The 12,064-nt window shown below is 35.9% G+C and overlaps 1 protein-coding gene across 4 annotated transcripts in view; it reads right to left on the bottom strand.

Moving 5' to 3' along the window:
- NOX4 (NADPH oxidase 4) overlaps positions 1–12,064 on the bottom strand; it is a 361,705-nt gene that overhangs the window by 251,747 nt on the left and 97,894 nt on the right. For all 4 annotated transcript variants that reach the window (XM_035009409.1, XM_035009407.1, XM_035009408.1 and 1 more), the window contains one exon: positions 8,645–8,705. In XM_035009409.1, coding sequence (XP_034865300.1) covers positions 8,645–8,705 — 61 coding nt within the window. The remainder of the gene's footprint in view (positions 1–8,644; positions 8,706–12,064) is intronic.

Genomic DNA, 12,064 nt, shown 5'->3' with positions numbered 1-12,064 from the left:
CCTTCCTTCCTTCCTTCCTTCCTTCCTTCCTTCCTTCCTTCCTTCCTTCCTTCCTTCCTTCCTTCCTCTCTTAACAAATAATCACATTTACTACGAATAACCATTTTAATAGGCCTTCAATACAGTGGTTAGCAAAAAGATTATTACCATAATTATGCTGATTCTATTGGAGGAAACTTGCTACAGCAATGATAACACTTTGAATATATAGTTACTAATGGAGATAAGTGCCCTTAAGAACAGAAATATAGCAGCATATAAGAAAGAACACCTAAAATTGTCTAGGTGGCTTATTATAGAAGAAATGACTCCTGAGCTGTGATCTAAAGATCCCAGGCACATGTGTGAGTAGGGGTGAGCAGGGTGGTGGAGAGTACTGTTAACATATGGATCAGGATAGAGATAAGGTGGAAGGAAGCAAGCAAAACAAAAATGAACCAAAAGGCCAATGTTGTTGTAGTGCAGAGAAGAAGAAACAGTTCAATCAAGGTGAGAGGTAGGTCAGGACCTCAGCAGAGAGGCCATTCTAGGCCATCATGAGGGTTTTCTATCTTTATCCTAGGAGCAATGGGAAGCTATTAAAGTAACTGAAGCAAGAGAAATGATTTAATTTGATTCAGGCTTTGAAGCTTCAGTGGCTATAGTGCAGAGAATGGATTGGAGGTGACAGCCATAGTGAATTCAATCAGGAGTAGACCAATGCTGGTAAAATCCACCACCACCACTGCCGCCCCTACCTGCACAATAGCTAATCTGAAGAACTGGACATGCCTGGAAAAATTCACAATTATTCTGAGCTGTCTCACTTAAATTTTGGACCACATACCTTAGTAGGCCTCTTGGCACATCTCAGAAGGGCTACTGTGCTTCATTCATCAACTTACTATTTCAAATGATACGTGATACCTTCCTCCATCTCCTCAAAATTCAGCATACTTTCCTCCATCCTCAGTCTCAGTGATAACCTTTCTATTTTTTTCACCAAGGAAACAGAAGGATCCAGAAGAGAAACCTCATTCCTTCTACTCCAAACCCCCAATCCATCTGTAGCCATGCTCTGCAACCATCTTCTCTGTGTTCCCTCCTGTTAGGAAGCATGAACTGCTCAGCTGCCTTCTCTGCGGTCAACTCCTCCACTTGCAGTGAATCCAGTTCTTCTGGAGTGCATGAAGAGGCACATGTGGACCTTGCTTCTGTGATTATACCCTCTATCACTCCAGCAATATCAACTCTTTCCTCTCTACTTCATTCTCATTGTTCCCAGAAGTATGTAAACATATTATAGTTGCTCAAATTAAATATATGTGTATGTGTATATATTTTATATTTCTACATATGTATTTGTTATATGTCCTCTTAACTTATATCTGCCTTGTCCCTAAATCCTCCTTCCTTCCTCCTGACTTATTGCTTTATTCCATTTTATATCGAAACTCCTTAGAATTTGCCCAGTGGTGTTTTGGCAAATATTTAACAGCCAGGTCTTTTTTAAATCCTTTTTTTATGATATCTGTCAATTTCTGTGGAATAAATACACTGTGATGATTTAAAGCTATTAAGCTTAACATCACTGGACAAAGAGTTGGAAGAGAAGCACTCAATGATCCAATGAGCTCACAGGAGCTGGCCCCAACATATCACTGGGTTTGTTTGTATGGACCACCTCTACTTCTCTTACTATCTCTTGGACCTACTTCAGACAGCCTTCTGTTCCCAATACTCCATTAAAAACACAGCTCTCAATGTCATTAATTGTCCGCAATTTACTCCACTTCTCAGAAGCAGCATTTGTTTCAATTGATCAATGCCTCTTTTTTTGAAAAAATGTCTTATTCTGTCCAGGATTCAAACTCTCCTGATTTCCCTCTTATCTCTGTGGCCACTCCACCTTTGTCACCTTTGCTGGACTCTATGTGTTGAAAGTCTCAGGACCCTGTTATACTTCTTCTCTATCTATACATATTTCTTAAAGTAGCTACTCTTGATAGGATAGTGCCACTTTGGAGGAGCAGCTTTCAGAACTTGGGGAGGCAATTTGATTCTCACAATGATGATCAGCAGTTACTAAAGTTTGGAGGGTAGGGGTTGGAGACATTAGATATCCTGTAACATTGTGGAGGATGGGATGCTACGTAACAAGGAATTATCCCATTTCCTGCTTGTTTCTCGAACGACTTGCTGGACATTCATGTAGATGAAAAACTCATTTATCAAAAATGCTAAGTTTTTACATGACCTAAATAGGCACTAAAAAACCCCAAGATTGCAACCACCCTGCAAACTGCAGTAATATTGTAAACTATTTTGTCTAGAACTTAACCAAAAGAAGTTCACTATTTTGGAGAATCACACCATAAAGAAAATAGTGTTCATAGTATTTCAATTGTATTGGGATCTTGTATTTAGAACTGTCTTATTCATGATCATTCTGTATGTGGGTTAAGTCACATATTTCATTATGACTTCTAGTATAGTCATGTTTGAAAATTTAAATATGAAATGTAAATCATTTACTATAAATTATTTTATTTTAATAGCTTCTTTATACTAAGGTTAGGACCAATATAACCAATATATTGGTTTTTAAAAATCATTTGTGTACATAATATCTGTAAATTGCATTTTAAGAATGTAAAGTGGGTATATAAAATGCTATAAAATGAATATAAATTGCTATAAAATGTATATTAATGTAATGACATACAGGGCAAATACATACAATGTAAACATAACATATACTATGTAAGATATATATAAATGTATATTAAAATGTTTATAAATCTTACATAGATGAGAATTACTATTCTAGCTGATCCATGAATACAATAATTCCCAGGTTTGGATCTCTACCCTGACTTCCAGATTCACACATGCAATGGCCTATTCAACCTTACTTTTTGAAAGTCTAAGAGGCATCTCAAATTTAAACTGTACAAAATGGAATTTGAATGGCCACTCTTGTGCTCCCTGATATGCCACAAAGTTCTTTAACTCAATACACAGCAGCACTGTCCATCCACTTACTTACTTACTCTAAACACTTAGATTATCTCTGATTCTTAACTCTTCTTTTTTTTAAATTTTTAAAATTTTTTAAAGAGTTTATTTATTTATTTGAGAGAGAGAGCAGGGGGAGGGGCAGAGGGAGAGGAAGAGAGCATCTCAAGCAGACTCCACCTTAATCGTGGAGTCCAATGTGGGGCTCGATCCCACGACCCTGAGATCACGACCTGAGCTGAAATCAAAAGTTGGCCCCTTAACCGGCTGAGCCACTCAGACACCCCATGATTCCTAACTCTTCTTACATCCCGCCTCCAATCCATCAACAATAGCTGTCAGATATACCTTTATAATCCATCCACTTTTCATGACCCTGTCACTGTCACCCTATGTGTAACTAGCACTTTCTCTTGTCTAGACAGGAGTAAGGGCTTCTCTCTAAACTCATCACCTAATTCCCACTCTAGCTTACCCCCATCATATTCTCTATACAAAAGCCAGAGTTACCATTTTAAAATGTGAGTCAGACCCTAATCAAAATCCTCCAATGATTCGCTATAAGATTTAAAATAAAACTGAAGTCCATAAGTGCCTACCATGTCTGGTCCATGGGTAACCTCAGATTTTATTTCCTACAACATTTCCACTTACTCAGTTCCAGCAACAATGCACTTCTAACTGGTCCTTGACCACAAACATTTGCCTGCTTCAGGGTTTTTATGCTTTCTCTCATCTCCCCCATTATTAATAGTATATAGTATATAGTATAGATTCAGAGCTCTGTTCAAAGAGGCTTTGCAGACCTCCTGTAATGGTACAAATCCAACCAAAACCAGGAATGACTACATAATTTAAGTGGAAGGAATTTAATACAGGGAACTAGTAACTTAGGTGAGGGAAGAACTGAAGTTAAAAGACCGTGAGGAAATCCAGAGAATAGAAAGAAGCTACTACCATCACAGGGGCTTGATGGGGCACCAGGCTACCAGACCCCGTAAACAAGGGCCATATGGCAGGAGATAAAACCACTACTGAAGCATCATTAAAATGATGATACATTCCCCACCCCAACAAAAAGTTTGACCTGTTTTCTGCCACTCTCTGAATTCCCACCTTTTCCCCCTTCTCCCTCAATGCAATCATCTAAAATAAGTAAATAACCTCAGCCTGACAACCACTAGGTAGTATGTATTAAAACAAAATAGTATCATTCAGATGTAGATTTCTAAACCATGCCTTTTTTTCTCAATCACATAAAAATGCAAGTCCTCCTATAGCCTATAGTGTCCAATGCCTTGCTTACCTCTCCGATCTATTTCCTACTATTCTCTCCCTCTCCATCTCTATTCCAGCCCCACTGGCCTCCTTGTTGTTCCTTGAGTATCCAAACTTATTCCCACCTCAGGGACTTTGCACTTACTCTTTCCTTAGTCTAAATACACTTCTTCCTGAAATCCACCTGACATCCCCTCATCTCCTTGTATGTAACTAAACACCCGGTCTAAACAGCACTCCCACCCTTGATCATTCTTACTCCCTTACCTTTATTTTTCTTCATAGCATTTATCACTATCTAACATATTATACCTTGTTTTTTATTGTTGTTGTTGTTTATTGGAGATCTCTACTGACTAGAATACAGTCTCTAGGAGAGCAGAGACCTTGTCTGTTTTGGCCAATTCTGTATCTCCAGACACAATGCAGTGTCTGGTATACAGTAGGTATTTAATAACTATTTAATTATTAGCCTAAATAACAAAGAGATTAAATGTTATCTTCCACAAATGTCTAACCATGTTAATTTGCTAGTCAAAGCAACAAAAACAACAACAAAGAGTATTTCTAGTCACTCCTTTGTAGATGTAGCAATTGAAAACTCATATTTATTATGGGCTTAAGCTAAACCTTACACTATGTGAACATGCATTATGTAAAACCCAGATATTTCATATATCCAAGTATGATTTGTGCTGTTCAAAAAAGCCAGTTTGCTCAAACTTATTTTGGATCTGCTTTTTGGGCATGTCCTCCAAAATAGGGTTGGTATTCAAGAAGAGTATTTTTAATTTTTTGCTTTTTTTTACAGCCACCAAAAGCCATTCACAGATACATGTGGTATAAGGTGGATGCCACAATTGTTCTAAAACACGTTCTCAGAAAATAATAACATTATTATAATTTGTGTGGTCATAATCTAACTTGTGGAGAGTTCCCCAAATGAAAAAAAATACCTTAAATGCATTACACATATTCTGTTTTAATCTTTTCATAAACAATCAGCTAGATGAAGTATAATATATACCTGGATAATTTGGTGGGGACATAGAAATAAATAGAGAGAGAATTATCAACTCTTTTTTTGGTCTAGTCTTCAACTAAAGTCCTATCTAAGGTTACTTGTACTACGAGTATCAATGTATTATGTATTAAGGCAAATTCATGATGTTATATGGCCCTGTTTAACCACTTTTGATCCTCAAAGTGAACCATATCTTCTGATTATAGCAATACTTTCCAATAGACAATAAATTGATAGAAATTGATACCCCTGATTCAAGGAAAAGCTATTATATGATATATGCAATAAGCCCTCTGTTGCATATTTATCCAGTTGTCAATCCATTAATTATTGACTGGAAAAGAGACAAAATTTTTAGATTAATTTCAATGCAGATATTATGCATATAATGCTTTTGTAGTAAAACTTAACCTCTCTAGAGTAAGCTGCTATTTAGACACTAAAAAAACCAACAGTATAACATTATCTCAGACATTATTCAATAGTAATGACATCTAATGCACAAAATAACAAAACATTTTGGATAGTTAGAATGATAATCAAACCAGTAGGCAATTTGTGACCATGTATTGAAATTGGAAAGTATGACTGATTCTAGAAAAGCAACAAAATATTAATATGATGATAAATCCCCTTGAGTAATTCAGTCTACCCACTCTACCACCATCATTTCAAGGAAAAACCTAAATCGTGTTTGAGGTTTGAAGGGTCTTCCAAACTTAATGAGTCTTTCACATACTTAAGGGGTGCAACAAGAGTCCTGGTTAAAATAAAAAGCTAGACAATAAATCTGAAACTTTGAGGCCTCCTTGCCCTGGGATATGCAGCTGCTTAAATTGCTTCTTGGTCACTTTGCTGCTGGGTATCATTGATTAGTCTTGGAAAGATCATCCATGGGGCAGTATAAAACCTATTCTTTCCACCTGCCCAAGGCAGAACATATTTCAGGGAAGAAAAAGATAACTGTAAAATATCTGTCAGTTTAGAAAGGCAAACCGCTGATACTCAAATTTTAAGCACCCCTTTGGTATTTCCTACCCCTATTGCTCTTAATACTAAGTTTTAATCAATTCTTTTAGACCAAAACCCAACGATCTTAGGAGTAATGTTCCCAGTTTTCCTTCCATAATTATAATTCTATTGTTTTGAGATAGCTAAACCTTTTTTTGAACTGAAGTGCCAGACATTATTTAGTGCAGAATCATTTAGGGGTTTTATGCATGAACGCTTGACATTTTTTTCCAAGTCAACAAATATTTAAAGTCAACAACCACGAAGGTTTATTAATTGAAATGCATCTGACTGGAACTGAACTCTGAATAGAATGATCTTGTTTCTCCCTCAATGGCACAGTACATAAAAAAGGAGGATAAAATTAAAACTAGTAGGTGTTCATAAAAGGAAAGATTGAAATAAATGATGAGGTAATCATTTATTTTAATGAGCTACTGACAACAGAAAATAACTTTATGAAGAAACTCAGTAACAATAGCTAGTAACAATCCATCATGAAGCTTCTCCTTACCGTGATGCATTAAATTATATCTTCACTGTGCTGCTTCCCTTCAGATATAGAGTTTTATCAATTACCATTCATTACTGGTTAATTCTTATTTGATTGGGATTCTTAGCAAAGAAGACCTTTACTTGTTCTACATTTGTCAAATACTGCAAAACAACTATGATTATGTCAACTAGTTCTGGGCTTATCATGAGAATTATTATTTTCATATTACACCAGTGTTTTTCTAACAAGGGGCTACCGTGATCTCTTTTGAGTGCAAGCAAATAAACTATATCTATTGAAGCCTGATTTTTCCTAATTCTGAATAGGTCATAATGCTCAAAGATCTTTTGACTAATCTCATCATTTGCCCATTAAATACTATGTTGTTTATTTTCTCCATTTTCATCAAGTCTCCAATTCCAAGCTGGCTGCCCTTTATATAGATAAAGAATTTACACACTGTAATCTTTAACTGTATGATATAAGCTCTTCAAATGTCTTTCTTTGTAAAATACCCCCTTCTTATTACACAATATCTTGTCTTTTCCTGATTTTTACAGAAATTAGTCCCCACATACCAGTGCTAACTTCTTAAACCTGTGCTTGCAAATCCATTCCTTCTAGTCCTCTTTCCATTCCCACCCCTCCACTGACTCTTCTCCTTTGCCTTCCAGTACCAGTAAGTCTTTCCTTAATTCTAATCCATCCAACTAGCAAATTATTAATACTATTTTTGTTATGATGCTCCAAATCTTTCAAAAGTTCTCTAGCATCTCTAAGTTATTTTAGTATCTTGTCAAGGCATTCAAGATCTGCACTGAGCTGACTCTCAATGTCTTTTCCATAGTACTCCCAAGATAAAATCTTTGCTTCTACTAGGCTGATTGACTCACCTTTCTCAGATATGGTTTATGCATTACCCTCCCTGATTTTTGACAATGCTGTGATTTCTACTAAAATGACCTACTTCCTTCTTCATTTGCCTGATTTTCAAGGTTCAGCTCAAAGTCCCTCTTCTCTGTGAAGCTCCTCTTATAACCCTAGACTACTAATCTACCTTTTTCCAATTTCCTGTTCCTAATTTAGCACTCAATTAGAAAATATTTTTATTTACACTTGCATTCATGTCCAAATCTGCATTCTTTCTTTTGAACAACCAAACTAAACAACTAGCCAACAAGCTAACATTTGATGAGCACTCACTTTTTAGTCACTGTGTTGGACCAGGAGAATAGAAGAATGAATAATATTTCATTTATTTATTCAGAACTCTTAATATAATGCATCTCTCAGGTAATACAAAATTTTTTATTGAATAAATGAGTAATACATCACTAATAGATTTGCTATTAAAAATGACCACTATTCCAAAGATGCTGTGGAGTTGATATATACACATAGGTAATACCACAAAAAAATCATGCAAGAACTGGAAGATTTAAATCTCAATATAAATCCCAATTCCAGGTGTTGATTATTTTGAGAGTAAAACCAACAACCAATTTTAAAATCATATTTTCTAAAAAACACATTTCATTCTTCCCACTATTGCCAGTGCACCTGACAAGTATACAGAAACCAATGATTTGCAAACACAGCAAACAATACATTATTGACAATTATTGATATCCAAGGTATTTGAATTCCAAAAATGCATCCTACAAAAAGAAAATATGACTATCAAAACTATATATGCAAAGAAAGAAAACAAAACAAAAGCTTGAGAACATATACACATTTCCATATATGCTAGTAGTCGTACTACTTAAACACATGCAAACTATTGTATGACCCATTATTCTCAAAGTATGTACCTTAAAGCTCTATGTTCCACATACCTGTCCAGTCTCCTACTATTTTAAGGTGGACCCCAAATGTTGCTTTGGTTTCAGTAGGACACTAAAAAACAAAAACAAAACCCCTGGAATCAATTCTGAGTAATAGTTATGTATTACTAAACTATGATTTAATTACAATTTTCATTCTCATAGCAAGTCCCCCAGATCAATAGAAAATAGAAAGGAATGAACTAAAAATCGATATAGATCCTCATTAGTGGAAGAAAAAAGCAATGTTGACCCGTCGGTAAGTTAGTATACATTTCTTTAAAAACCCATAGGTATTTATATAAAAAAATACACATAGTCTAAAATTGTCAGTATTTCACATTTAACAACAAATATTGCCAAAATGCCTTTTGAGTTAAAATATTTAAGAGGGCAGAGCTTTTAACCATAAAGGAAGAAATGGGACTATTTTTGCTTTTGCTTTCCAGATATTATTATACACTTCACATCTTAACAAATTCCAGGAATAAAGAAAAAAACATTTCCCAACATGACCTGAGTTTTCCATGTCCAACAAGGAAACTCCTACTTAAAAAGTTCTACTTCCTTCCCTCCCTTAATTCTCAGAAGAAATAGTCTGGAGTGAACTGGCAAGGGTAGCTGGAAGAGGAATGAGTGTGGCTATGGAAGTAAGAAAAATATCTGCAGCCCCACATTTACAAAATGTAGAAAACACCCACATCACTAAAATGAGAGAATAATTTTTGGCTCACAATAAGGAAATGCAGAATCTCCTTTTATTTTTCAGAACTCCAATCCCTCATCTGTAATCCCCAGATTCAAACGCTGTGAAAAGTAAGTTTTTTCATAACTCAATTGGTGGCATTTATCGGACTTGAATTTATGGGAGGGTAATGATGGGAGGCTAATACCTCTGTATAAAAATTTATACAGAAGTGTTTTCCTACAGAAGTATCCATTTGTTGGGGCACCTGGGTGGCTCAGTCAGTTAAGAGTCTGCCTTAGGCTCATGTAATGATCCTGGGGTCCTGGGATTGAGTACGGCATAGGGCTCCCTGATCAGTGGGGAGTCTGCTTCTCCCTCTCCTCCCTGTTCATGTTGTCTCTCTCCCCCTATCTCTCTGTCTCTCAAATAAGTAAATAAAATCTTAAAAAAAATATCCATTTGTTTAAGAATGTTACCCCATATCCTGCTAGAGATCTTATGTAATATATGAAATATACATTACCTTTTAAAATCCACAAAATTCTGAATTCTGAAAACACATCTAACCTAAGGGTTATGGATAATAACTTTATACACACTATTATTTTTAACTGTATGATAAAAGTTCTTTCAACTGTTCTACTTCCTAAAACATCCCTTTCTTATCACACAATATCTTGTCCTTTCCTGATTTTTACAGAAATTAGTCCCCCCTTTCCATTGGTAACTTCTCAAACCTGTAACTACCAAGCTTTCACTGAGTATCATGTGCCAAGGGCAGTGCCAAGTTCCTTATTTCCAAAATCTCACAATAATCCCTGTCTTTCATAGTTAGGGAAACTGAATAATTGAGACTTAAAAATATGAACTTGCCCAAGATCATACAACTAGTAAGAAGATGAGACCTAGTCTGGATCCAAGTCTATCTGACTACATTGTTCTTAACTATGGCAAGTCACTGTCTCCACTAAGGCAAATGTGGAAAATGCGTAAGGGTCACATGAGAAATCAAATGGAGTAGGAGGAAGAAAAGTTATTTGTTAAAGATTACTAGAATCGACGTACAACAATAAGAATTCAGGGGAAATATGAGCTGAAGTCATATGTGGTCCTGGGGCCCTGTGATGGAGAATGGGTTGCATAAAGCAAGTCAAGATCCTCAAGCTCACTGTGTCAGCCAACTAATGTAGGTCATATGTAGGTCTTATAGCATTGGGATGCTATAAGAAGAGGAAATAAGGGGAGATGAAGACACCGTGGAGAAATGTAAAGAACGCACAGTCAAAAAAGAAAGGAAGCTTGGAAACCAGTGAGAACACTAAAATAAAAACATAGGTATTGCTCACTTGTTCACCACAAATCAGAAATGTACTAAAAAGTACACGATGTAATAAATGGTCAGGGTTGGGAATTGATGTGACATGGGGAATTTCCATGATTCTGCAATCAGTGTTTCTAATAGAATCATTACTGTACGATAAAAATATTAAAAGAAGTAAAAAATACTATAAAAATGATATTATTTAGGGACGCCTGGGTGGCTCAGTCGGTTAGGCGACTGCCTTCAGCTCAGGTCATTATCCCAGGGTCCTGGGATCGAGTCCCACATCAGGCTCCTTGTTCAGCGGGGAGCTTGCTTCTCCCGCTGCCTTCTGATCCCCCTGCTTGTGCTCTCTCTCTCTCTGACAAATAAATAAAATTTTTTAAAAAATGATATTATTTAAATATTATTTATACTATTAAAATGTTATTTCATTTATAATTGTGACTCTAATATTTATCTCATTTGCATTCTGGTTTTTAATAACTCTGAGATCATTAAGTTTTGTTCACTAGTATATCTTAATAATTATACCATTAGTATGATGGTGTGATCTGTAAAACCACCCATCATTTTTACTTCATACTATTTAACGCTGGCCAGAGCCTCTATGCAGCAAAATTTGTAGCTCACAGAAAGCAAGAACCCCAACAGAGTCTCAAGCTACCAATCTGTTTGTCCATGAGTCACTTGATGTCTCCCTCATTTTGAACTAACCCTTAGATTATAAAAAGAAGATCTAAGCCAAGAAGGTATCAGAAGAGAGAGCAAAAAAGTTAGTCTTGGGATGCCTGATGTGCATCTGACTTCTTCTCAAATATTCATATCTCCAGTCCCTTTTTTCAGTGCAAACATTGTAAAAGAGACTCACATGTGATAACATCCCCTCCAGTCCTGTAGGAGCCTACAAGCCTCCCTCTTGTGAGGCTGGCCAAATGTATCCATACAGTTTTTAAGGCTGACCTGATTTTGAAGAGATAAAACATAGTACTGTTTCTCTCAAACTCTGGGTATAATACCTTTATAAGTTACTGATATTTTTTCAAACTAACTAGGAAGAAGAACACAGAATTTAACATAGTCTTTGCCTAATCATATTGCCTCAAATTTGAAGGGGGCCTGCCAGATTAACACACAGAATGGTTTCAGCACGTGTGGTTTGAAACAACGACTGGAGATCTTAGAATCACATTCTAGTAGCTTTGCACAAAAAAATGTTCAGATTCACTAATATTGCTTAAAACATAGTGTAGTGCTTCTTTAATGCTTCCTCACTATCTTAATTTTTTTTTTAATTTTTTCAAAGTTTTATTCAAATTCCAGTTAGTTAACATACAGTGTGATATTAGTTTTAGGTGTACAATACAGTGATTCAACACTTCCATACATCACCAGGTGCTCATCACAAGTGCCCTCCTTGATC

This window comes from Mirounga leonina, unplaced genomic scaffold (assembly GCF_011800145.1).
Source record: "Mirounga leonina isolate KUSES-001 unplaced genomic scaffold, KU_Mleo_1.0 Mir_153, whole genome shotgun sequence".
NCBI lineage: Eukaryota > Metazoa > Chordata > Mammalia > Carnivora > Phocidae > Mirounga > Mirounga leonina.
This window is presented reverse-complemented; position numbering and strand designations above follow the sequence as displayed.